At 48.0% G+C, this 26843-nt stretch overlaps 1 protein-coding gene across 1 annotated transcript in view; it reads left to right on the top strand.

Moving 5' to 3' along the window:
- The window catches only part of LOC119383695 (uncharacterized), a 66164-nt gene that overhangs the window by 21970 nt on the left and 17351 nt on the right, over nucleotides 1-26843 (top strand). Inside the window, exons 4-5 of the mRNA XM_037651968.1 lie at nucleotides 7324-7404; nucleotides 9550-9588. Coding sequence (XP_037507896.1) covers nucleotides 7324-7404; nucleotides 9550-9588 — 120 coding nt within the window. The remainder of the gene's footprint in view (nucleotides 1-7323; nucleotides 7405-9549; nucleotides 9589-26843) is intronic.

Below are 26843 nucleotides of genomic sequence, written 5' to 3'. Positions count from 1 at the left end.
CGAACTGTCTGACAAACATGTTCGGCTTTTGGTGGTGGAAAATGAGTTATCATACTGACGCCACATGTTTCTAGGTTCAATAAAGTTCAAAATATTGAAGCGTAAGGACTACTTTTAGCAAAGACAAGTAAACGTCAGCAATTTGTGCTCGCTTGCTTAACTTTAGTTACTCGTAGAGCACCTCTTCAGTGATAGGTATATTCGTACACAAGAAGCACACATCTACGGTTACTTGAATGGCTTGATCTTAGCGTGTGTTCAGTTAATTGAATCTATGATCTGAAGGAAGTGAGGTGTTTCTAAAATAAAAGAAAAAGAGTCGGCTTTCTATTAGATAAATCATGATTTACAAATTTTGATAGCGGTTCAATGGTTGTGCTGCTAGACACTCTTGGTCTACCTAGGATTTGCGTGGTAATTCATTTATGTGAACCTTATCAAACTACGGAGGAAAGCAGAAGCGACGGACTAGTATATTGCTAAGGCGGCTTCGCACCTGCGGATAGCAACGGCCGCGCGACCATTTGAGACTGGAGGCCAAAAATCGACTCAAGGCGACCGATGCTCACATGCATGCGACCTATTCGCAATGCCAGCTCGGTGCCGCGCTGTGCGATTCAAGACGGCTCCTGGAGGAGGACCAACTTGTTTGTTAGCAGAGGAACAGATAGGAAGTACGGACGTACGGCCTGTGGCTTTTTGACAGGATGAGGTCATGAGCCGCACTGAAATGGATGTCAGACCAAAACACTTTCCCAAACGATGTAAAGTGCTGAATTCTCGCTACCCAATTATTTGCCGTGGTGTGAAAAGACATATTTTGGCTCCGTTACCGTGCATCAACGATGTTTTGCGAAATCCTGTGCGTGCAACAGAAAACTGCATGAGCTAGACTTGACGTATGAACTGAACGGCACTCCGAGGTAGTACGTGTCGAGCCTGCCTCACGGATTTGCAGCAGTAGTATGCTGCTAGCGAGTAGCGGTATCGCTGTTGCACGGGACCGCATGCTGAACATGTTGATGGTTTCCAAACATATTACGCCGTTGTCGCTACCTGCGCATTAAGGAAGGGGGAGTCATTTCTTCAACGGAACACAAACATTCAATATCCCATTCAATAGCGCTTGCCATAGCCATACTCAGACTACAGCCGAGCGCAATTCACTTCTCTCGGGTGTTGTAGGTGCGATCAGCATGACTAAAACATGAATATCGAAAAGAATCCACATGTATGTTTTTCGCAGCGTCGAAGAACTCGTCGTTGCGAAAATTCGTCGAACAACAATGCCGTTGGCAAGGTACCGATGAGGTACAGGTGAAGTTAAGAGAGATGCGTGGAATGTGGCAGTAACTGCACGTTTCATCGCTCTAACCCTTTCGCGTCCTCTGGTCGAGCTCGAGCGTGTTGGCGGGAATCGGTTCTCTATAATATCCCCAATACGTCACGCTACATGCGATGCACAAGAAAAACTATGCTTTTATTTTGGTCTCACTCAAAGATATTATTCCTTGAATACAAAGTGACTTACAAGCGTGAAAAAACATTAACGCACGAGCTGACGTGAAGTGCAACTCGCTCCTCGTCAGTTATCAGCTGATCGTTCATTGACGCTGTCACACTCGGTCCTTTCACAGCCTTCTACGTCCAGTGTAAAATCCTCGTCGTCAAGATGGTTTCTTTAACGTCACTGCTGAAAGCAATGTGAAGGATTTTCCCCACCGAAAGATTTCAACCACATCGCGTCACCAGGTTTACAATTTGGCAATGCTCGGAGAACATCTTGCTCTCAAAACTTTCAATAAGAAAATCGCTTGCAGTGTGTTGCCACTAATCAGCAAACGTACAAAACGAAGCGGCGCAGCGCTGGCTATGAACGCAACACACAAGTGAAGGACGGCGTTGAGGACGTTCGCTCCATGATAGCAGTAGAGCGGACGCGTTCTCGAATGACTGAAACTTCGCTCGCGCGATTCATAAGAGCGCTTTTCTGACAAAGGATAAAGCAGCCTATTTTAAAGTATCGCCAATTTGAGATTGCTCAGTTATAGATGAGCACATCGCGAGCCCGCACGACTTGCCGCGCACAATGTTATGGGCTTCATGCACTACAAAAACACTGATGAATACTATATGCAAGTAAAACAGGGTGAGTTTCGACTGAAAAGGTCAGGAAACATGCAAAGTCGTAGTGTTCCTTTCCTGCCAACGCGCTAACAATCGGGCTAGCACAGACGAACAAGGGAACGGCTGCCAGCGAGAGCTGGTAGTTTGCCGTCTGCTGACCCTACTCGTGGGGGTTCTCCTGGCATCCGCTTGTGTCGTGACGTTTTATGGGCATTGCGAATACCCGTCGCCACATTGAACTCACGTCTTCTCGCATTGGCGTTGCCCCGTAAAGTAAGCTGACGTTCTGTTCGTGCGCATCTGATTGGTCCAGACGTTTGCGACTGCACTCACGCGACTAAGAAATCGAGCAGCGAGCGAATGAGCCAAGGCAGTTGCTTTGCGACCGAAGCGGCCATTAGCGACCATTTGCTACTATCTAGCTCGCTCGACCAGGGCTAGTCGCAGCGTGAACGAGCCTTAAGGCATCAAGAGGCGGTACTCGGCTGTAGGTCCAATACCCCTGGCCAGAAAATCTGTTATCATATTGTCACGTGGTCGTGACGTCGACGAAGGCAGCAGTCAGCACGTCAGAGATTAAACTGTTTATTTGGCCGAACTTGTGGCCGGGAAACTCCAAGTCATACTACAGCAATACACTGATAGCGGCGAACAGGGCGTCGACCGTCGATCAACTGGCAAGCGGTGAAGCGCGTCGGCATTTATACATGTGTCGTCGAATATTTCAGCGTTATCGCTGGTTGCCGCGCAAACACTAGAATAATCTCTAGTGTTCGCGTCTTGCGCGAAATCTTAACAAAACGATCTACAATAATCGGGAAGTTTCTCTAACAATGAGGCGCTGTTTGCGCTGAGCGTTGCTGACAGTCTTTGTGGGCGAAACGCGAATACAGCAAAAGTGATAATAGGAAACGCACGTGGCAATATGCTGTACGTCGTTGCTATACTCAGAGTTGTGTCGGAAGTTAATTTTCGGTAATGGGTATTCTTTATGAGCTGCCTGATAACCTCGCCTTTATATTTTTCAATTTACCAGGTTGCTAGACTACCTGCTTTGTCCAGAGGCTTTTTAATAATACCCTTTCTGTCGGCTTGTTTCAAAAATCGTGTTCTAGTTGAGTTTTATTGCCTTCCGACTTTGTCTAGTTAGGATCGGAATTATCCTTGAGGTTGCTTTTATGTATCAATCAATACATAAAAGTAGTCAAAAGAGAAAACGTAGGCTCCAGTGACACGCCTCGTTCAAGCATTTTTCATCTAACTATAATGGAGGCATTCATCAGAAACCAATTATGTTTCACCTTCATGTACACATCGACATTCCGACGAGATGTTTATGAGGGGAGCAGGTTACACACTTTGTTTTAAGAATTCTACTTGAGACATATGAGCCAAATGCGTCTTTTGCGCAAACAGCTCTAGCAAAAACATTACCTTTGCGCTAGGGTGAAAGGAGCGAGAGCGGTGTTCCTCTTCCTCCTGCCAGCAAAAGCGCTTTGATTATTCTTATCAACCCCGAAAGTTCAGCTTTATTCCACGACATTGAATTTGGCGAAAATAAAAAATTCAGAATTTTTGATATATTTGCTTTCATTAACAACACTATTTCTTAAACAGGATTCAATCTGAACTCACAACAGCCGTAGCAGTAGCTGGGTTTTTCCATATAATATTGAATAGGTCGTCCTAGCCCCCATTCCCGATTTTGATGAAATTTACTGCAGCCCAAGGTTTCAGGCTCAGAACAATCATTTTGATGTTAGCTTCGCAAAAAAATTTGGCCGCATGAAAAACAATATAGAAGCGTTGGTCACAGAAAAATTATCCGCCAGTTTGGCATTTTCTGTATTTCGAGTGCACATAGCGAAAAAAAAACACAGTGGATATCTGGGTCCCGATATTTATTCCCATCAAATAACCAGCGAAAGGAAATCTTATAAGTATATCGTATCTTTTTGCTATCAAATAAATTTGAGGGAATAAATCGCATTCTAAATGGAACTAAACGCCTGTATATTCAAAATTTATTGTGACATGAAGAGAAGAAGAAATAGTAGAGAAGGAAAGGCAGGGAGGTTCAGGGAAACCGGCTTGCTACCCTACACATGAAAACAGGGTGGAGGAGATTTAAACATTGAGATGAAGTTAAACTAACGATAATAGCATTTACTACATATTAAGTTTGATATCTGCACTTCCTTTTCAATAAATTTCGTGAATGTTTCGCGCAATTTATGCTTCGAAATTGCGCTGAAACATATGTTTTACCAAAAACGGCTCTCCGCGATGTTACTAGCGACGTTACTCGACGTTATTCGTAGGGACGAGTCCAACACGACATTACTTGTACCGACGTCTTGAACACGACGTTACTCGTACCGGCGAGTTAAACACGACGTTACTCGTAGCGGTGAGTAACGTCACGTTGAATTTGTGTGGTGTTTCCAACTGCGATAAACACAAGTTTTCTGATTCGGTGCAAGTTCGTAACTCGTATAAATTATTAGCTAAATTTAAGCACGAACTAGCAGCTGCACATTCTTATTTAGTCAAGACCGCTCGTTTTATTGGGCGTTTATAAAATGTACATGTTCGTAATTTAGTAATAATGAAAGATATTGCAAATAGGCTAACTTCTTCGCCATCACATGAATGCTCCATGTAGGCTTCCGTAGATGTCTTATATAAAAAAACACGTGGGGAAGTGTGTAGAAACAAGATAAATCTTCAATTTTATAACGCGAAGCTTTTTCTAACTCGCATGTTGAAGTTTTTCACAATTGTATTGCCACACCCGCTTCTTCTTTTATTTTGATGTGTTCGAGTTTGACCAGCAAGGACGGTTATGAACGCTCGAGGCTGCCCGCGAAGCAGTGTTCGAGAAGCTTTACGATTGTAATAGATCGTTTTGTTAAGATTGCGCGCCGCATGCGAATCTTCCAGCTTTGAGCAAAAAGAGTATATACTAACAAAATTCGAAGAAAAGGCATTCGTTCTTGGCGTTTTTGTCGATTTTTCCAAGGCCTTTGATTTAGTTAATCATAAAATACTGCTAAATAAATTACATTGCTATGGTATTCGAGGCCAGGTCCTATCGCTTATGGACTCGTACCTATCCAGCAGACGACAAGTTGTATGCATAAATAACTCTTTCTCCAGTGTGCAACCTGTGCTATGTGGAGTGCCGCAAGGCAGTATATTGGGACCACCATTATTTAACATATATCTTAACGATATTATAAATATTTCCAACGAGGCTAAATATATCATATATGCCGATGATACCAGTATATTCTTTTCAGGGCATGACATTAACGAGCTTATAAAAACTTGTAACAAAACAATGAAGACGTTAGAAAGATGGTCAGAAGCAAATGCTATGCGTATTAACGAAAACAAAACAAAAGCTGTTATATTTCGAGCGAAGAACAAAATAATTCCATCTCACCAAGATATAATGCTGAGTACTCGGAAAATTGAGATTGTTGACAATTTTAAATGTCTTGGCACAATTTTTTCCGAGAACATGACCTGGGATTATCATGTGGGATATGTCTTGCAAAAATTAGCTCAGGTAACAGGTGTAATTGGTCGAATTCGGTATTTGCTTCCAAAAAAAATTAAGCTCTTGCTATATAATTCACTTTTTAACTCTCGTTTAAACTATTGTCAATTGGTGTGGGGTACAACGACGGCTACTAATGTTGATAAAATATACATGCTTCAGAAAAAATGTATTAGGCATATATTCGATGCTCATTTTGTGGCATCCACTAGACCCTTATTTTCTAGCTCAGGAATAATTAAGGCGCACCAGCTATATAATTATGCATTAGGCCGAAAATTCAGATCAGAAACTATTAGGCACATAAAAAATCTACGCAGCCTAGCCAACCTGCGTGCAAGGAATCTAAACTACCCCACCTGTCATGGAGAGAAGTGGGAGGTTGATAAAACACGGTTAAACTCCGGCAAACAGCGTTTATCATACACTCTTCCAGTTCTTCTGAATTATTGTGACCAAAAAGGTTTTGACTTATTCAACTGCTCATACCACGACATCCATGAATTATTTGCAATATAATACTTGATCTTTAAATCAATAGTACATTCAGTTACATATTTTTTCTCTCAGTCCCAAATCAAACCTCTTAGATATATATTTGCTTTTTCCACTTGCATGTAGATACGTCTAGGGTTGTAATCTATATAATGTATAATGTTGTAATCTATACAATGTGTTTTTATGCAGTGTATATGTCTTATATTTTGTTTCTGGATGACAGTCGTATTACCATGTTTATGTTTTCTACACAGTGTAATAATTTCGTTTTCAATCTGTGGTTCGTATATGTATTAAAATCGCAACTACAATGTGTGCGCCGCGTTGTGGCGCACTGCCCGTGAGGTGCCATATCGCCATGTCTACCGCGGTGCTGCTACCGCTCCGACTTTTTACTTTATTTTCTGCTTTCTTTTTTCTGTGGGGCTGTGAACTAGTCAAGCTGTCTAACACAGCTTTTTTTCACAGTCCTTTCTTTCTGTACAACAGAATGGAAAATAAACTTTGACTTTGACTTTGACTTTGTCGAGAGATAACGCCGCCACCAGCGATATTGCTGGAAAGTTCCATAGCGCCTGTATAAAAGCCGACGCGCTTGACCGCTTGTCAGTTGATCGACGGTCGAGGCTCTGTTCGCCGCTATCAGTGTATTGCTGTAGCTTTCAGCTTCTCGGCCACAGGTTCGGCCTAATAAAGAGTTTAATCTCGACGTGCTGACTGCTGCCTTCGTCGACGTCACGACCACGTGACAGTATGAAAGCGGCATACGTTTCAAATTATTTGACTTACACACAAGGCGCAGGATAAAAAACATTGTGTCAATACTGTCATTGTAATGACAAAGCTCAAGATGTACAAATTTTGTCACATTAGAATATGCCTTTAGCGCATTAGCTCTTTTAGAGGGGCAGATGATGTTGTAACCCTCGTTTAAGGCCTTGAGAGAGAGAGAGAGAGAGAGATGAAGAGGAAGGCCGGCTAACCAGATATCAGCGTCAGGTTTGCTACCCAGCACTGGGACCTTGAATACTTTTAATTTCAATGCACCGTATGTTGTTCATTAACACATTCAATGTGCAGTGTTATATGCAAATCTTGAAGCATCATATCCTAGGGAAATCTTACATTTCAAGGTACGCCAGTGGCTCCAGTTGTAGCAGTTGTTCCCTCACCTCCTGGTGTACCAGGTCCTGCAATTGGAGTCAGCCCGCCTGGTAAGTCTGTCAAGGCAGTTATACTTCACCGAACTTGCATTTTGATTGCAAAGTGGCAATAACTGAGATATTTGGGTAGTTTGTCGCAGTGTCATAATTAAACGCTCCCCTTAATTAAATCAAAGTTGCAACATATTGCTGTTTTTAAAAGTTTCGCTATGTCAAAATCATTCAGTGCAGCTGTGTAATCTAATGAGTATAGATCTTCTTCATTTCGCTTAACTTCAGTCAATAAACCGAATCGTTTCACATAACTGCTCAGTTCCTTCATTTGTAGCGGGGCATGTAGAAAACAAGGCAAGTACCCTTGACTGGAGCTAAGCTCGCTAGTAACGTGATAGTTTCGGGGGAAAGGTAGTTTTTTACTGCAAGTGCAATAATGGAGGCTCTACCGTCGAAGAATAGCGCTCGCGGTCAGTGTTACTGTTAGGCTATTATGACGCCCAAATGCAATAGGAACACGCCACTTGGTACGACTTGTCCGCGAAGAAATGTTCGAAACCTAGCCGAATGGCGTAATGCCTACTCACGCCACTGCGCAGTATGTCCGCGCGAAGGGAAAGGGGAGCCGAGGAGTTGAGTTCAACGCACTTGGTAATGGGCTGCCTAGAGGCAGACACGGTACATATTGCTCACCGAGGTGCGGAACATACATGTAAATACACACAGATTTATAACAAAACTTTTTCAGGCTATACTTTAGGGCGTTTACCAGAACTCATTTTTATTTCCCTACGCGATTTCAAAAACCGAAAGCCGTGAGCATACGAAACTTATAAGATACCTGCTCTAATGAGCACACTCTCTGTGCACTTCGTACGGCGAGGAGTAAGACAGAGGGCTATCTAACGACGAGTACACGTGCTAACTGGTAAATGAAAGTTTTATGTAGAACGTACAACTCAAATACATAAAGTATGATTGAAAATTATTCCAATTGAGCACACGCGTAATAACATGAGCGCTAAGGACAAGGCAATGTAGTAAACGTAATGCTAGTAACACGCTTGACTCAAGGCATTACTGCAGCAATCCCGGATGCATTCAGCAGTTGCTGATAATACAACAATGTAATCAAAATTTGTACTATAGATGTCAATATAGATGGCTTTCCGTGGTAATATTCTAAAGGGAGCATGTGGTGGAATTTCACTTTAGTGTAACCGAAGTGGTTTGCATTTAGCTTACACATACTTTGTGAATAAGGAGCAAAAGCGCTAAATAAATTTATGTTCAAAGGAGCATTGACATCAAATTTACACACCAATATTTCCGCATCTAGGAGCGATTCGTGACACAAAGTGCAACCGAGGGACCAATGACGATCTGTTAAACTGGTTAATATGTCCAGTATCGACCACGATTCAGAACAGGTGGCATGCCCACCAATTTGTAGCGCTAGCAGCGCTGCCTCGCGGGCACCTCCAGGCCGCGTCTCAGCTGAGCACATGGCCACCAAAACAAGTGACGTGTGGTTCAGCTGCCATTTCGTCTGCTAGGCGCACACGTGCAGTCATGCGGCTGTCACCAGCATCGCTGTCGTCGCTGTCAATAGCCTGGACAATTAAAGACAATGACAATGACGTTTATTTTCGCATCAGTAGAATTACATGACACGACGGGTCCCTGGTACATACCCTGGTGTGGGTGCCAGCCAAATCTTCAAGTTACTACTCTACTCTACTTGCACATGCCATGTGTATTTCTACAACTTTGTCGGCGTTTTCGAAAGGTCTGCACCGACCACATAATGAAGGCGTACCAAACAGTAGCTCTCTTTTCGCATCTAATGCACTGATGAAATGCTCATGGTAACTTATTACCGTGTCGTAACAAACTATCAGCTACAGTAAATTCTGTTTCATGGTATAATATAGCTGATATGTCATTTTGTCTGATCAGTCAGGTTATCATTGGCAAACTGCTAATATAGAAAAGGCATCTATGATATGTCGTCGTACCACTCATGAAATTGTTAGCGTGGCTAAAGTTGCTTACCATTTGGCTACTTTATAAATAATTTCTGTGGCTAAAGTTCGGACTGAACGGATTCTTGGTTCTTCCTCAGCTTTACTTGGTGTTCATAGTAAATTGATAAGAACATTGTTCAGATACCTCAATAACAACTGCACAATATAATTTCAGCGTACGGACCGCAGCCTTCGGTTCCACCTAACAAATCCTGTAAGTGAAAAAGAATTTCTTCCTCTTAATGTCGAAAAGACTATATTCTCTGATTCATTATACGTACCTATGCGGCAGCATCTACGCGCTGAGAATCCCCGAATGTGCTAGGTGACCACATGCGACCTTGGGGACCACATGCGAAAATTAGCACTACACAAATGCTAGGATATTCTAGCAGAACACCGCTTATAAGCTGACCATATGGGCGCACTACTTCGCTGATATCCGTACACTTCATATCACACTGCCGGGTAAGCTGCGGGAATGGCCTCTTCGAAGCCCATGGTGAATTCTGTAATTAAGGACGCCAAAAAATGCTTTCCGTGCCCCTATTGTTTTATTTGCTGACTGCGTTGGCTGAAGCATCGGCAGACAAGAAATAAGCAAGTACAACGTCGACAGCGGCACGCAGTTCGGGGTTATTGAGCGCCGAAAATTAAGACCTAAAGAAAAAAATTAACACCATCTCCCCAAAGGGAACCCTGATAGGATGCGAAGCAGCAGCGTTGCGCACGGGTGGCGTCACGGGTTGAACGGCGCTAACGCGGGTGCTGCGGTGAGCGCTGGAAGATTCGTTTGAAGCGATGGCTGGCGTAGGTCTTGTCGTTTCTTCACAGTGGACACGGGCGCTGGACCGGAGCTGGCGCGCGTTTCGCCTTGACTACCACGGCCTTGTGATCGGTGAAGTGCACGCTGAGAGGTTCCTGCAGACATTCGACGTCAAAGTTGGCAAAGACCAGATCGATGCACGTTCCCCTTATCGTGGTGGGTAGTTTCCGTTCCGCCGACACGCACTTCAGCGAGTGCACGTCACGCATGTAATCGACGAGCCATTCTCCTCCTCCTCCGCCGACTTCGACGTTGAGGTCTCCCGCGACTATAAGAGGCGCGCGTCGACACGCCTCGCCGCAATCAGTCAGCGTCTCCTCCAGACAGCGCTGAACCTGTTCCTTCGGCAGGTTGGGAGCGAGGTACAGCGGCAGGTGTTGCGGGCGAACGGACGAGGAGGCAGCTGCGGGCGCTGCGGCGAGCGCGTGGCAGGCGATTGAGAGAGTGACGCCAGCGCGCACTGCGAGGGGAGCGGTCGTCAACGCGCAGCTGAGGCGTGACCTACTTGGCACCGCTCCAACACCAGTGGCGAGGGGAGCGCGTTGCGGCGCGTTCGTACGGACGCACGGAGGGACAGCGTTACACGGGCTAGTCAAAGAGCTGCTTCGCATCTAAAAAAAAAAAGCTGACCCGAAGGTCGTGGGATCGAATCCCGGCCGCGGCGGCTGCATTTTCGATGGAGGCGAAAATGTTTGAGACCCGTGTACTTAGATTTAGGTGCACGTTAAAGAACCCCGGGTGGTCGAAATTTCCGGAGCCCTCCACTACGGCGTCTCTCATAATCATATCGTGGTTTTGGGGCGTTAAATTCCAGATATTATATATTATTATTATATCGCATCTAAAAACACGACTGTTCCAACTGAAATTTGCGGGGTCAGGTATCTTCACTTCTCCTGATGACACAGCTCGGAGCGCTTGCGTAGCGCATATTGGTGCCACATGGTTGCGCAATCCAGTACAACGATCACTCCAATTTGGCACTAACAAGCAACTGGCCAAAATAGTAAGGAAAACGGTCATACGAAAACGTATCACTCTTTGTCCACGCTTTTTGCGCACTTTCCCTGAAAGCGAAAACGTTGCACCGACGCGATAAAAAGACGCCTCTTAAAAAACAAGCACTAGTGTACAGCACGTACGAAAGACAAACGAAAGACAAACTTTATGTGCGCATTTTCATCAGCTTGAAAGCAGCGGTCTTGAAAGCAGTCACGCCCCTATATGCTTTTTAGTGCGAGAAATGTGTTTCTTTTACTATCTGTATGTGTTAATATAAAAAGCATAGCAACGAAAAAAGAAATCTCAACCATAATACTCTGCACCTTTTCTAAACTATTTATGGATGATTGCTTAGTAATATCACGTCTCACTTTCGCCAGATGATTCTTCTGGCGCGCGCTCGACACTGCGCGGTGTGCAGCGTTACTTCGATCTCATAAACACGACCTGGCATATTTTTTTCATATATAGTCGAATTGCCTCACTATCGAAGTTTATCGCCTTACAAATTGACTGCAGCAAAGATTTTCCGAATCCGTCTAGCACTAGCGCGCTATAAGCGAAAAGATGACGTAGGGGCAAGTGGCATTCTCTGTGTCTTTTTTTTGTATTTTTTTGAGCGCGCCGGCTGTCTTTCGATGTTATGACGAGCGTGCTAGTTTCGCAACAGAGCAGTGCCAGCCAGCGCCTTCTCTACTTTTCCAATAAACTGTTTCGCTGTTTACAAACACAGACCCTGGACGGCTTCCGGTTTCGTGCACTGACGTAGCATTGGCGGGGAACAAAAGCCTTGGCGGGTAGTCCGCAGATTTTCAGCACTTTCACCCTGTGCCAAGCCAAATATTTCAAACAAAGATGCTTCTAATCTATACCTTATGCGTCTTCCTTCCATCTGAAGGCGGAAAAAGGGTCTTTCCTTACTCTCGTGTAACTTAAAAGCACGCTTTCCGCTTCGGTGTTGGAGAGTGATAAATGAAGAACCGAAAGTCTCTTGGGGCACAACACGTGCTGCTACTATCGCTGTCTTGAAACCGTCTATAGAGGAGGCCTTATTCTAGCACATTTCAGAGCGCAGCGCCGGCACATGCGGCACCCAGTAGCGGCTGCAGTGACTATGCAGCCTAGAAAGCTCATACAGTCAACGGCTGTGTCCTTCCCTCCGTTGGCATGGCAGGGCCCATCGGTGAAGCAACTTACCGAGAGAAAGAGAGATATGTAGTTTTTTTGAGCACGTAACTGCAAATTTCCTGATACGTGAAGTGCATTAATCCATCTTGAAGAAAAACAGCGTTGCTTGTAAACAAGGACGAGTAAAGGACACACGAAGACGCCGGCTTACTGCCAACAAGTGCACTTGCTCTGCGTGAAGAAATATACAGCTTGTGAAAGAAAGCAGGAAAAGTAAGAAGGATGATTGTTGCTACAGTGCATGAATCCGACGATAAAAACAAACGCGTTAATCATAATCAGTGCGGAAGAAAGCTGTACTTTTTATGAGATAGGACAAGCGAAATGGCGCTAACACGCGTTGAGCGTTTGCGCATATTGTGAGAGTTTCGAAAGTTTATGGCCTAAGTTTATTCTTGTAACTGCGCACCACATTTGTTTCTTGGAGGGGAGCACCGGCATTTAGGACAGTGAATCGCCAGAATAATCTCATATGTATCCGTCACGTTGTCGGCGTGCCCCCCCCCCCCCCCCCCCGACGGTCGTTAGGGCGGCGCACAGACTGGCCTTAGTGCATGCTGGTCTACTCTGAATAGGAATACCGGAGCGCGTGGTGTCTACTCGGCGCCACCGCCGGCCAGCAACTACAACGAGCATGCGCAGGCGCTGTGAGCGCCGTGCGGTGGACTCTTTCGCCGCGTGAACGGTTTTCTTCGAGACGTATCGAAGCGCGGCAGCAGACGCCAGCGAACGACCAACGACCACCACCCGCAGCGCCCACAACGCCTGCTCGAAACTCGTTGCAGCTGCTGGCCAACCCCGGTATTCCCTCTAAAAGTGGACCGCCGTGTACATTCTGCCGCAAGTGGAGAGGATTTCGTATACAGGCCCCCTTTTGCATTCCAGTAGGCGCTGATCTTGGTTCTTGCTTCACGAAGTGTAAAACTGGCTCCCGTGCACTTGTTCGCGCAATTATAAAAGTTTTTCGGGTGCAAAAAAAGTCATGCACACCTGAACGACATGCGGCTTTTTTGATATGAGAAACCTCCTGCACACAGGGGATGACCGCTACTTTCGAGTTGTCGACTACAGGTCGCGCTTTTATCTTAGAAAAATTAGTCTCCTGAAACGGATGAAGCCATGGAATGGAATTTCTTTCGTCAAAGAGAAGCCTCGAAAAATTGTCTGGAAGAGGCTGAAAATTCGCTGTACTTATGCTGGAGTGTCTTCTGTGTTTGCGCTGAGCAGTACAAAGAAGTCTTCCTCACAGTGAAACAATTGTTTAGAGTAGCACTGTTTTTTTATGTTGAATTTATATCAACAAAATCGCCTTCAAACACTTTGAAGTGCTTCAAAATTTTACCATCATCTCCACAGGTGACTTGACTATACCGATCGATAGAGTTTTCTGTAGTGCAGCGGGGCACGTTTAAAAATTGAAACCATGAGTAAAACACCAAACATTTTATATCGATGTTTCTGCCTAAGGTATAAACAGCTACCACTATTAATCTGCGTTATCCGTCAATAAAAGACGGAGCCTTAAAACGTGCTAGCGGAGCTCCTTACGGAGAAGTGTTTTAGAGTCGCTTTTCTAAGCACAAACCGCACTGTCCGCCCACCATCGACGAGAATCTCTGGCTTGGCTGCTCTCTGCACTGCGGTCTTGCTCAGCTCGACGTTTCCTGGTTGCAACTGTGCACCAAGATATGCCTTCTGGCTCTTCGGCAGTTGTCTACACCTTGTAAGGAAGCGAAATCACGTGCATCGATTAGCCAAGGAAAGCTGTACGACGCCGTTGAGTTGAAGCGAATGAATAGCGATTTTAGAGACCGTAATTCAGCACTGCCTAAAGTGAATCGAGTGAGATCATGAAGTTTTTGTCGAACAATTTTCGAACACTTAGAAGCCGTTGTTACAGTGAATTTAAAAGGATTCTGAAGCGCCCCTCGTGCTTGGCAAAAAAAAAAAAAAATTGGCCGCGTATCTGCGTGCTTCGCTGCAAATGTCGTCTAAAGCCGATAGAAGAGGCGCTGCGTGAGATACTGACGCCATCTGGCAATACGTCGGGAAACATGAGTGCTGTGTTGCGGCCTGGTAGTCCCGGCGCAGCGGCAGGCGAAGAGCGGCGGTGACCAACGCGACCGGTGGGGACGCCGGCCAGCCCGAACACGCTGTTTGGCGCGATGCGCCGAAGGAGAAGAAACGTCCACACTCAACGAGTACTGTCCGCAAACTCTCTTGCTTACACGTCGCCTGGGTAAAACAGGAATGCCAGAGTGGCACCCCCTGTCATTCGTACAACGCAATACTGAACCGAAACCGAAACACAACATGAGCTTGTGCAGAGGGCACGGAGGAAGACAAGTTTCAGCGCAGTCGCATTTTCAGCGCACCTTAAGAAACTAGGGTTGTAACATTGTAGGGCGAGTAGGGCCAGAATGACCGTCACGACGAAAACCTGCCTCCTCAGTCGTATTCGCCTGGAACGTTGGTGTGGCTTCGCGTTCCCTCCTCCGCTCCTGGCCTTTCCACAAAGCTACTGCCTAAGTACGAAGGCCCCTACCGCGTCCTACGTCAAGTATCCCCAGTTAACTATATGATTGAGCCTGTTCAATCATCTACGGACCGCCGTCGTCGCGGCCGCGAGACTGTTCACGTCGATCGACTGAAGCCGCATTATGACCCACAGTTGCACCTGTTCCTTAGGTCGCCAGGATGGCTCCTTTTCCGCGGGGGAGTGATTAGTAACATGGTAGGGCGCAGACAAGAACGCCTGCGAAAGAAGAAGACGAAGACGGTTGTTGTCGGCGCTCGCGCTTGCTCGGCTTGGACCGCTGATCGCTTCAGCTGTGGCAATCTTTTAATAAACGCGTTACTGTCTCAACGTTAAACGCATACCATCAAGGTCTTTAAAATTGCGTATCTATGTATTTTCTATTAAAGGAACACACCACCTAATACTTACGTAATGATGTTACGCCTCAGATATGCGTAATATTTACTTTTTGATCGACAACGTTCACAAGAATGAACAGCCGTACCAGTTCAAGATGCGTGGGCAGTAAGCAAGTGGTTCAACTTTGGCCGGTTAGCTGAATCGGGTGACGTGCCGACAAACAGAAAGACAGAAAGACAGACCAAAATTTCTGCGTTTAAGTTCCCCAAGAAAGACTATCGTCTTTAAAAAAAACACATCATCCAAATATTGCAGTCACGCATGGCAAGGGGCATTTTCAAGCCCAGCGCAATGTTGACAATTTCTCAAGTGCGCTCTTTTCTTGGAGAGGCCCATCCTTGCTCTCTTCGGTGGGCGGGACGCCAGCTGTACGTTGTCATGTATAAGATTGCTGCTATTCGCCGATAGCTGAGACCAAGAGCGCCGTTCGGATCAGATGCGCTTCTATTCACGGGTGTCACCACGAGCCGGCTCCACATTATACAGTTACACTGTGGAATCACTAGAGCACCACCGAATCATAGTGGGAGTGAGGGAACGCCTTTTATGACGGGCGTTCCAGTTCATGACGCACACTGACACAGCTTCTTGCCCTTTCGTCATCGCCCGCTGTGTAGCTTCCCGTGCACTCGTTGGGTCTAAAGAAAAAAGACGCCTAAAGCTTCCGACAAGTTCCTGTAACTCTTCTCATTCTTGACACAGTCGATTCGTGAGGCAATATTGTCACGTGGTCGCGACGTCGACGAAGACAGCAGTCGGCCTTTGCAGGGTGAAACTGTTTATTTGGCCGAACTTGTGGCCGGAAAATGAGAACTAGAACTACAGCAATACACGCTGTAAAATGATTGCGGCGAACAGGGCGTCGTCTGTCGATCAACTGACAAGTGGTGAAGCGCGTCGGCTTTTATACAGGCGCTATCGAACTTTCCAGCGATATCGCTGCTCGTTGCGCATGTTCTAGAATAAGCTCGAGCGTTCGCGTCTTGCGCGCAATCTTAACAAAACGATCTACTAATCTAGTGAACCTTCTCGAACACTGAGGCGCGGTTCGCGCTGAGCGTCGCTGGCAGTCTTTGTGGGCGAAAACGGAATACAACAAAAGTGATAATAAGGAACGCACGTGGCTGTGTAGCTTCCCGTGCACTCGTTGGGTCTAAAGAAAAAAGACGCCTAAAGCTTCCGACAAGTTCCTGTAACTCTTCTCATTCTTCACACAGTCGATTCGTGAGGCAATATATTCGTGGGCGGTAATCGAGTCTTCAGCCAATGAACTCCCATACTGAGTTTACTTTATAATTACGCGGGAAAGCGGCTCAGGCCCCCATTAAAGCGGTGTGTAGCGAAGCTTATTGGAACTCTGAAGTGGGTCGTCCTCTCTGGCACCTTCTAGTGGGTTGCCCTCTTCGGACAGAACGTAGCTCGTGCAGAGTCGGCCCCGCCTTGACTGTCGCAGCCGTTTATCTTCGCCGAGTGTCCGCCAATGAACATCTTTATAGGTGTAACATCCAAGTACAAGTAATTTTAGCACTGAAAGCGTGAAAGAAGCATCAGGGAGGAATCCGCAGGTTCTTGTCATGCACAGAAGCCTAGAATGTGCAAGCGATTGCTGTGTACCTAGCCCTTTAAGTGCTTTATTTTTTTGAAAATTTCCCAACCACAAGTGCCTATTTTTTATTGCTAATTTCGAATCTGAATGCACTAAAAAGTAGCTAGTCGATGTTGAAAAAATATTTGTACCACATACTTAGTCAAATCAAAACACAGAATAATGCAAAGGGGCCTATTGCAGCTCCTGCACCCAAAGCGAGTTTCCTTTCTCAACTTTTTTCCGTTTCCTCCTCGCTTCCGAGGGCAAATGAAGCAATTTTGAAGAAACTGCTGAGTGTCACAAGGTAGTCACAAGGTAGTCACAAGGTGTCACAAAGTGTCACAAGGTAGCAGTGGGCCAGTGGCACAAGGTAGTAGTGGGGCCCACTCTGGAAGAGGGACAACGACGAAGTGCTGAAGGGACAGGCTCCGGTCCGCCATTGTCTCAGCGTCTATTTCTGCTTGTATATATTTGTAAATATACGTTTTCTCGTAACATTATTGGTGGAGGTGCTGGATACGCCTGCCTGCCTGCGTTTCCTCTCGGAAAACCAACACGGAACTTCGGAGCCGTCGTCGCCTCCCTTTTCCTGCAATGACTGACCGAGGATAGCCGGCGCAGCAGCAGCAACAGCAGCAGCAGCCCCATGTGGTTCTCCTGCCTCCTCGAGACCCAGGAACCTTTTCGGGCGCTGACAAAGACAAGGTGAATGTGGAGGATTGGGTCGCATTGTACGAGCGTGTCAGCGAGTATTACAGGTGGGACCCCACGTTGATGCTCGCCAACGTGGTCTTCTACCTCAGGGAGACCGCACTCGTTTGGTACGAGACGCACGAGTCGGAATTAACCACCTGGGACACCTGCAAGTCGAAGCTCATCGAGTTGTTCAGCAGGCCATTTGGTCGCCAGCAGGCCGCAAGAAAAGATCTCGAGTCCCGCGTTCAGACGTCGATAGAGTCTTACGTCTGCTACATACAGGACGTACTGGGCCTTTGTCGAAAGGCTGACGCGAACATGACGGAGGCTGACAAGATGGCGCATATATTGAAGGGGATTGCCGACGACGCGTTCAGTCTACTGATCGTGAAGGATTGCACCACCGTCGACGCCGTGGTCAAGGAATGTCAGCGTTTTGAGCAGGCCAAGAGTCGTCGCATCAGCCGCCAGTTCGTACGACTACCTAATACTGCAGCCACATCGACCTGCCAAGACCCCCCCACGTTCACGGTGGCTACGTCGTCAGAAAATGTCACCCGCATCGTCCGTCGTGAACTGGAAGCAATGGTTCCTGCTGACGTTCCACAGGCTAATGCGTCCACCGCATCGCTCATACAAGCAGTCGTACGCCAAGAGATTGCGAATCTCGGCATAGCACCTGTTTGCTCTATTCGCACCCCCGAGAGCACTCCTGCCGTCGTAAACCAGATCCCAGTGTACCCTTCACGCTACCGAAACCCTGCTGAATGGAGGACAACTGATGATCGGCCAATCTGCTTTCATTGCTCTCGCGTAGGACACATTGCGCGCCGCTGTCGCAATCGGTGGTCGTCGACTTCCTGGAACACCGGGACATGGCGTCGATTTGAAAGCAACTCGCGCAGGTTTTCTCCTCGTTCCGATCTCCAGGCTACTGATGCCCACGTTCCAAGCAGAAGGTTCAGCCGATCCCCGTCACCTCAAGGCCGTCGATCTCTATCGCCGCTTGTTCGTCGATCAACGTCCCCTACGCGGCCTGTCCCCTCGACCTCGGGAAACTAGTCCATGCAGCTCCCGGAGGTGAGGCTGCAACAACGACCCGAACTTCAAATCCTCTGTTGAAGATTCCTACGCGCCGAAACATTTTAGAAATCTTGGTGGATGACGTTACCGTTACAGCCCTAATAGACACTGGTGCACAGATTTCAGTGATGAGTGCTGCTCTCCGGGAAAAACTGCGCAAAGTGCTCACGCCTCCTGTTCAGTGTGCAGTAATAGTTGCCGATGGGAGCACATCTACAGTTCTTGGTATGTGCACCTCTCGCGTGTGTATTGCTGGCCGTCAGACCATCGTATTGTTCATCGTGCTTGCGCAGTGCCCACATGACGTGATCATCGGTCTCGACTTTCTTTCGACGCACTCCGCTCTTATCGACTGCTCGACGGGCCTTCTTCAGCTGGAACTCCCTCTAGACGCCTACGTTGACCATGACGCTCCCAGTCGCTTATGTGCCATGGAGTTTGTGTATCTTCCGCCTCAAGCCGCAACGTACGTCCAGCTTATCCTTGATCCACCTGTGCGCGATGGTGAATATGTTGTTTCACCGATTACCGACGTCGTCTTGAAGTATTCTGTCGCCGTACCGCACACTGTGGTCACAGTATGCCGCAACCAGACTTGTTTACCTCTCTTGAACTTCGGTCTAACCACCGATGTGCTGCCTGCAGGTATTACGCTCGGCGTCGTGTCGTCACTGCAAAATTGCCATATCTCTCAGTTATCAGCAGGTGTTCCTAGTCACCATGCCAACTCGCTCACTGCACTCGACCTTGCACGCACTGACATTGAGAAAATGATAGCGCCCGATCTTCCGCCCACTGAAGCACAAGACCTGCGTGGTCTATTGATATCCTATGCCGATATCTTCGATCTTGACAACCGCCCTTTAGGCCAGACATCGGTTGTGACCCACCACATCAACACCGGCGATGCCAACCCAATTCACCGGCGCCCTTACCGTGTGTCCGCTGCCGAACGCGCTGTCATCCAGAAAGAAGTCGAAAAGATGCTCGCCAAAGGTGTCGTCGAACAATCGGCTAGTCCGTGGGCATCTCCTGTCGTGCTTGTAAAGAGAAGGACAATACATGGCGATTTTGCGTTGACTACAGGCACCTCAACAAGGTCACTAAGAAGGACGTTTACCCCTTGCCACGCATCGATGACGCACTCGACTGCCTTCATGGCGCCAAGTTCTTCTCATCCATTGACCTTCGATCTGGTTATTGGCAGATCGCTGTTGATCCGCAAGACCGAGAAAAAACCGCATTTGTAACCCCAGATGGCCTGTACCAATTTAAGGTCATGCCGTTTGGGCTTTGCAATGCTCCCGCCACCTTTGAGCGGATGATGGATTCCCTTCTACGCGGCCTCAAGTGGTGAACATGCTTGTGCTACCTGGACGATGTCATCGTTTTTTCACCAACATTCGCAAGCCATCTTGAGCGCCTCTCCACTATTCTCGAGGTATTCCGCAACGCTGGTCTACAGTTGAACTCCTCCAAATGCCGTTTTGGCCGTCGTGAAATAACTGTACTGGGTCACCTCGTTAACGCAGCTGGCGTCCAGCCTGATCCCGACAAAATTCGCGCACTGACACAATTCGGCTAAAGATGTCCGCAGCTTTCTCGGGTTGTGTTCCTATTTCCGCCGCTTCATCCGGAATTTAGCCGATATTGCGCGTCCTCTCACAGAACTACTCAAGAAAGACGTCAGCTTTACTTGGGGTTCACCTCAAGCTGCTGCGTTTTCGGCGCTCGTTACAGCCCTCACAACTACTCCAGTATTAGCCCACTTTGATCCCATCGCCCCGACAGAGGTTCGCACCGACGCAAGTGGCCATGGGATTGGTGCTGTTCTCGCTCAGCGTCAACACAGACGAGACTGCGTCATCGCCTACGCCAGCCGACTGTTGTCCACGGCGGAGAAGAACTATTCAATCACTGAAAGAGAGTGCCTTGCTCTAGTTTGGGCAGTTGCTATGTTTCGCCCATACCTGTACGGCCGCAGCTTTACTGTTGTAACTGACCATCACGCCCTGTGCTGGCTCTCTTCGCTCAAAGATCCTACGGGCCGCCTCGGTCGTTGGTCTCCTCGCCTTCAAGAATACACCTTCTCGGTGGTTTACAAATCCGGCCAACTCCATCAGGACGCCGATTGTCTGTCACGGTACCCAGTGGATCCACCCGACACCGCAGAGAGACCCGCTGAGTCTGGGGTATTCTCAATATCAGACTTCCTCGATATAGGTTTTGAGCAACGCCGCGACTCGGTTTTACGTCCCATCATTGACAGTCTGAGTTCCGGAACTCCAAGCAGTTCTCTAAACTTGTACTGCCTTCATGACGGTGTTCTATATCGCCACAATATGCGCCCCCACGGCCCTGAACGCCTTCTCGTCGTGCCTTCCCACTTGCGGGCAGATGTTCTTGGCAAGCTCCATAATGAACCTACCGCCGGTCACCTTGGAGTTACACGCACTTACGATCGCGTCCGGCGCCGTTTCTTCTGGCCAGGCCTCTATCGCTCCGTGCAAAAGTACGTCAGCAGCTGCGACCTCTGTCAACGTCGAAAACGACCAACAATGCTTCCAGCCGGCCACCTTCAGTCTACTGACATCCCCGCCGAACCATTCTACCGCGTCGGGCTCGACCTCCTCGGACCATTCCCCACTTCTGCATCCGGGAACAAGTGGGTCGCCGTAGCGACTCACTACGCCACACGTTACGCCATTACCCGCGCTCTTCCCACCAGCTGCGCAACTGATGTCGCCGACTTTCTACTGCATGACATCATCTTGCATCACGGTGCTCCTCGCCAGCTTCTCACCGACCAAGGCCGATACTTCTTGTCCCGCGTCATCCAGGACATTGTTCGTTCCTGTTCTACAAACCACAAGTTCACAACGGCATACCACCCGCAAACTAATGGGCTTACGGAGCGCCTGAACCGCACTCTCACCGACATGTTGTCGATGTACGCTTCTGCCGACCACCGCGACTGGGACGCAACGTTACCCTACGTCACATTCGCTTGTACAACTCCTCCAGGCATGACACCACAGGTTATTCCCCGTTTTATCTTCTGTATGGACGTGAGCCATTCCTCCCTCTTGACACGCTGCTTCCCACTGGCTCGAACTCGCCTGTCACATACGTTCTCGATGCCATTGCCCGAGCCGACACAGCACGACAGATTGCCCGAGAGCGCCTCACAGCATCTCATGCCTCTCAAAAAGACCTGTATGATCGCCGACACCGAGATGTCTCTTATGAACCCGGTTCACTTGTCCTGTTGTGGACCCCATGTCGTCGCATCGGTCTCTCAGAAAAGTTGTTATTTCGCTATGACGGGACCATACAAAGTCCTGCGGAAGGTCACTGACCTCACATATGAAATACAGCGAGTCACCGATTCAGTGCAGTCAACGCCAACGCCATCCACTGTTATGCACGTCGTAAGACTGAAACCATATGTGCCGTCCGCCTCACTACTTCCGTGACCAGCGCCGGGTCGGCGCTTTTACGCCGCGGGGATTGTGTCGCAAGGTAGCAGTGGGCCAGTGGCACTGTTGCGGAACGTCGGCCTTCTAATCGTAGCGCCGCCAGAAAGACGGATCCATGAGACTGCAACGAAATGCCTTTAATGGCGACAATCGAACACAAAAAAAGTACATGATGATAGTGGTGCACGGACTTCTTGGCGCTAGCTTCGGAGACAGCAGCCCACTATCAATTCCTCTTCTTTGTCGTCTGCTGATCTCCGACATCCTCCGGGGCCTCAAATGTGGTATCATCTAGCTCTAGACTATGTAGCTTCTGCACTGGCCTCTTGACTACTTTGCCTCCCTGTAATCGCACTAAACAGGCGCGCACCACTCCGTCGTTTCCTGGGTACACTTCTTGAACCCGGGCTAGTGGCCAGAATAACTTGGGCGTGTTAGGAATGTCCACAATCACGATGTCGCCGACCTTTAACTTTCTTGAGTGATGCGCGGGTGAGCGATGAGCAGATGGTAGCTGAAGCAAATACTCATGTTTCCATCGCTTCCAGAAGTCTTCCATCATTTTCTGTCGATGTTGGAAACGGCGCTGGTAGTTCTTTTGGCCCCGTGGCTCGCGCCTTGTTTTGACAATGTATTTCTTCTGGTAACGTCGTCAGTTGCTGGCCGACTAGGAAATGCGCTGGCGTGAGAGCTGCAGGTTCGCTGGCCTGATCACGACAATACGTTAGTGGCCGTGAATTGAGAAACCGCTTCAACCTCAGTCAAGATGGTTGATAGTTCTGCGCACAGACAGCTTTCGGCCTAAACCTTTTCGTAGTGCCGTCTTCACAGTCCCAACCAATCGTTCCCACCAGCCTCCCCACCATGGGGCCGCTTCGACTATGAACTTCCACTGTATCCTTTGGTTTGCAATATAAGCTGGAAGTCGTCTTTTCGAATAACTTTCCACATTTTTTTGTAGCTCCCGACACGTCCTCTTGAAGGTAAGGGCATTGTCGGAGTAAATGGTACTTGGCAGTCCCCTTCTTGCACTAAAACGCCGGAATGCCAATATGAAAGCAGTTGACGACATATCCGAGGACCAGTTCCAAGTGCAAGGCTCTCGTCACTGCACACGTGAAAGAACGATGTACATCTTGGAATCGGAGCTCTCGGATGACTTCGCATACAATGGTCCGGCGAAATCAATTCCTGTAGTGTCGAAAGGTTTCGTCTTTTCTACGCGGCAAGCTGGAAGCGGCGGGTACGGCGCCACGGTGGGTCTCGTGCGAAGACGTACGCATATCATGCATCGGTTCATTGCTTTCTTTGCCGCTTGTCGCGCTCTCGGGATCCAGAAGCGTTCGCGTACGTTGTGTACTGTCGCCGTTACACCTCCGTGCATGACTCGCCGATGGGCATCGCTAAATACCAGCTCGGTGAAACGGTGTCGACTTGGAAGCAGGAATGGATGCTTCACGTCCCAGCTGTCTCTGAGATTTTCTAGTCTTCCGCCGACGCGTAGAAGCCCGCTTTCGTCGATAAATGGGTGTAGTTGTGCTACCCATGAGTTACTGGGTGAACCTTGTTTGTCTTCTAGCCACCTCCGCTCGTCGGGAAACGCTTCAGTTTGAACTTGGCGGATCCAATATCTCTCGGCTGCCAAGATTTCTTCAGCAGATATGGCTCCATCTTCCTTAGTCTTGAACCTAACCTTGGACACAAAACGCTGCACCCATGCTGTGATCCGAAGGAGCTTGTGCAGTGAGCTGAACTTCGTGGCATCCAGCAGTGGGGCTAAATGCACTGCGCTGCCTGTTGAGTACAGCGTCGTTGGCTTTGTCACTGTTATGCCTAGCATGTCGTTTATCTGGGGCGGTGACTTCTTTACAGCTGGCCATTTTGCTGAGTCTTTACTGAGCCAAGCGGGGTCCTTGCCACCAGACTACGTCGGTAGCCAATGCGTCTAAAGATACACCTCGGGTAATCATATCCGCAGGATTTGTTTCTCCTGGACAATGGCTCCAGGTGCATTCCGACGTATTATCCAGAATTTCCTTGGCTCGGTTCTTGACGAATACGTCTAAAGTCGAAGTCTCTCGCTGTAACCAGCCAAGCACTATGGTTGAGTCAGTCCAGAGAAAACATTGCGCTCTGGGCATGAGATCGCCGAATGTTTTCACTACATATTTTAACAGTCTGCTCCTGTTAACGCACCCATTAGCTTAGTCTTGGCAATGATAGAGCTTTCAATGGGGCTATCCTTTGACTTGGCTCAGGATGTCAGGATGTTCTCCGGGTTGTAGATAAAAGGTGTCCTGTTTCTTTGGACCACCCATTCCTAGAACTTTGGCTTGATGTCCAGCGCTATCCTGGGTAAGCGCATCGTTGGAGTCGAAACAGCTGTTCCAGTTCTCTGCTAGCTTGAGCTCCATTTCTTTTAAAGGCATGCCAGCACCATCCATCAGTTCTTTCGTGTACTTGTAAAGAGTTGCTGCTTCCTCTATGTCATTCGCTCCGAATAAGAGGTCATCCACGTAAAATGACTTCAGAAGTAGCTGTGCTACTGCCTTTTTTTCGGGATGGACTTGTGTCTTCAAGTGATGCTGGATAGTAGCCGTAAGCATGAATGAGCTAGCTGTAGATCCAAAGGGTACTCTGGTCATTCGCCAAATCTGTACTTCTTCTTCCTTGAAAGGGACATCAGGTCTTTTGTCAAACCACATAAACCTGAACAGGTCACGGTCCTCTTTTCTTATCTCGACTTGCAAGAACGCCTTCTCGATGTCTGCTGTCATTGGTACTAAATACCATCTGAAACGGAGGAGAACCTGAAGTAGGTCCGGGTTTAGGTTCGGTCCAGTTTCAAGGCAACTGTTCAGAGATTTCTCTCCTTTGGCGTGAGACGGCGCATCAAAGACCACGCGGATCTTGGTGGTGAGTGAGTCCTCTCGAATGACCTCCCTGTGTGGCATGTAGTACGTAGGGCCATCTATTGATTCGTTGTCAAGTACAACTTCAGCGTGGCCGGAAACAATGTACTGACGAATCGCTGTCTCATATCTCTCCAGCAATCCTTCTGACTTCGAGATACGTTTAACCAGATTTCGTAGTCGGGTAAGTGCGACGCTGTAGTTGTCTTAGTAGCATCTCGATATCCGGGTGTTTACGTGGCACGGCTACTTGGTACCTTTTTCCTATCTTTGTCATCTTACTCTCGAAAACAGACAAGGTGTCTGAGCACCCGTGAGTTGCTTCCGTTGGTGCAATCCCATGGCATCTAACGTCCAAATGACTCCAGTGTGTTTTGCTCCAATCCTTTAGTTCCTTCAGCTTGAACTCGCAGGACGCATATCACCACCTCGGATGTTCCGCTTATGAAGCTCGTTTTTGTGACAGGACCTTGGAGCGTCCATCCGAGAGTGGTCTTGACCGCTACCAATCCTTGTACTTCCGTGCTGCGTATGATGTCACCGCTCACGATCTTCCACAGTGATCAGATCCTATGAGCAGGCTAATGCCTTTTTCGCCACACTCTCTAGGCACAGTTGCTCGTATGCCAGCCTATAATTTTGCTCTCGCAATTTGGCTGCGAAGGAGCATTCCATAGCCGTGGCAGGGATGTCGTGGCAAATTACTGGCATGGCTATGGCTTCGATGACGTGCTCGTTGTAATCAAACTGGCTACGTAGGCGAACCTCGACTACATTGCACTTTCTCACACGAGAAGGAGCGTCAGATGCAAACGTGTTCACCGCAAGGCAAGTCTCTAAGGATTTTTAGTCCCAACCGTGTCACCAGGTCTTCCTTAATGAACGTGCGTTGACCGCCTCCGTCGATGATGCCTCTGACATAAGACGTCTCGTTGAAACCGACAATCCAAGAACGGAAAGCCTGTAAGTTGACGGTTTCGTCAAGTTGACAGCTTGTAACGGCAGTAGAACGCGGAGACTCTTCTTTTATCGGCTTAGTAGTCTCAGAGACAACGTTGGGTGACTTCTCGCCTCTTGTCGTACGATAAGCTGGGTCGCACATCGTTGTAGCATGCCTGCCTTTGCATGTTGTGCACACCAACCTCCGCCGGCACTCGTTCGCGCGGTGGCCCTTCATAGTACATCGATAGCACCGCATAAATTTAGCCAGCCGGTCTTTTTTCTCTGATATGGTCAAGGTAGCCCTGCATGCCTCGGTTTCATGCCTCTTAGACTTGCAAAAGAAACATTCGTTCCATACTTGCTTTGATTCTTCGGATGCATGTAGGACCGATGACGACGGCACATGCTTTCTGTTGTTCCCGCTGCCTTTGGTAGAGGACGTCGATGGAGCACATTGCTCTCTTGTTTCGAGCTCTATCTGTGTATACCGCAAGAGCTGCTCAAGTTTTTCGCAAGACGTTGTGGTTGCCTCTCCTGAAGCAGCGCGTCCCGTGCCTTGTGCTTCATCCTGGAGACGTCTATGGCGGTGGAACGCCACGATGATTTCTTCTAGCAAAGAGTGAAGCATAACGTCGTAGAGCATCGCCGAAAAACTACTAGTTGGGATGTCTAGGACGTTGAGGCAGCGGACATTCAGCTGGACTGCGTCGTAAAGCCTTCGCAACTCCCTTGTATCCGATGGAGAGGTCACGGGCTGCAGTTCACGAAGCGCTCTGAAGTGCTGCTGTACGATCCTACTCTTGTCCCCGAACCTC

Source organism: Rhipicephalus sanguineus, chromosome 2 (genome assembly GCF_013339695.2).
Source record: "Rhipicephalus sanguineus isolate Rsan-2018 chromosome 2, BIME_Rsan_1.4, whole genome shotgun sequence".
Lineage (NCBI taxonomy): Eukaryota > Metazoa > Arthropoda > Arachnida > Ixodida > Ixodidae > Rhipicephalus > Rhipicephalus sanguineus.
The sequence above is the reverse complement of the archived record's forward strand: the minus strand, read 5'-3'. Positions and strand labels throughout refer to the sequence as shown.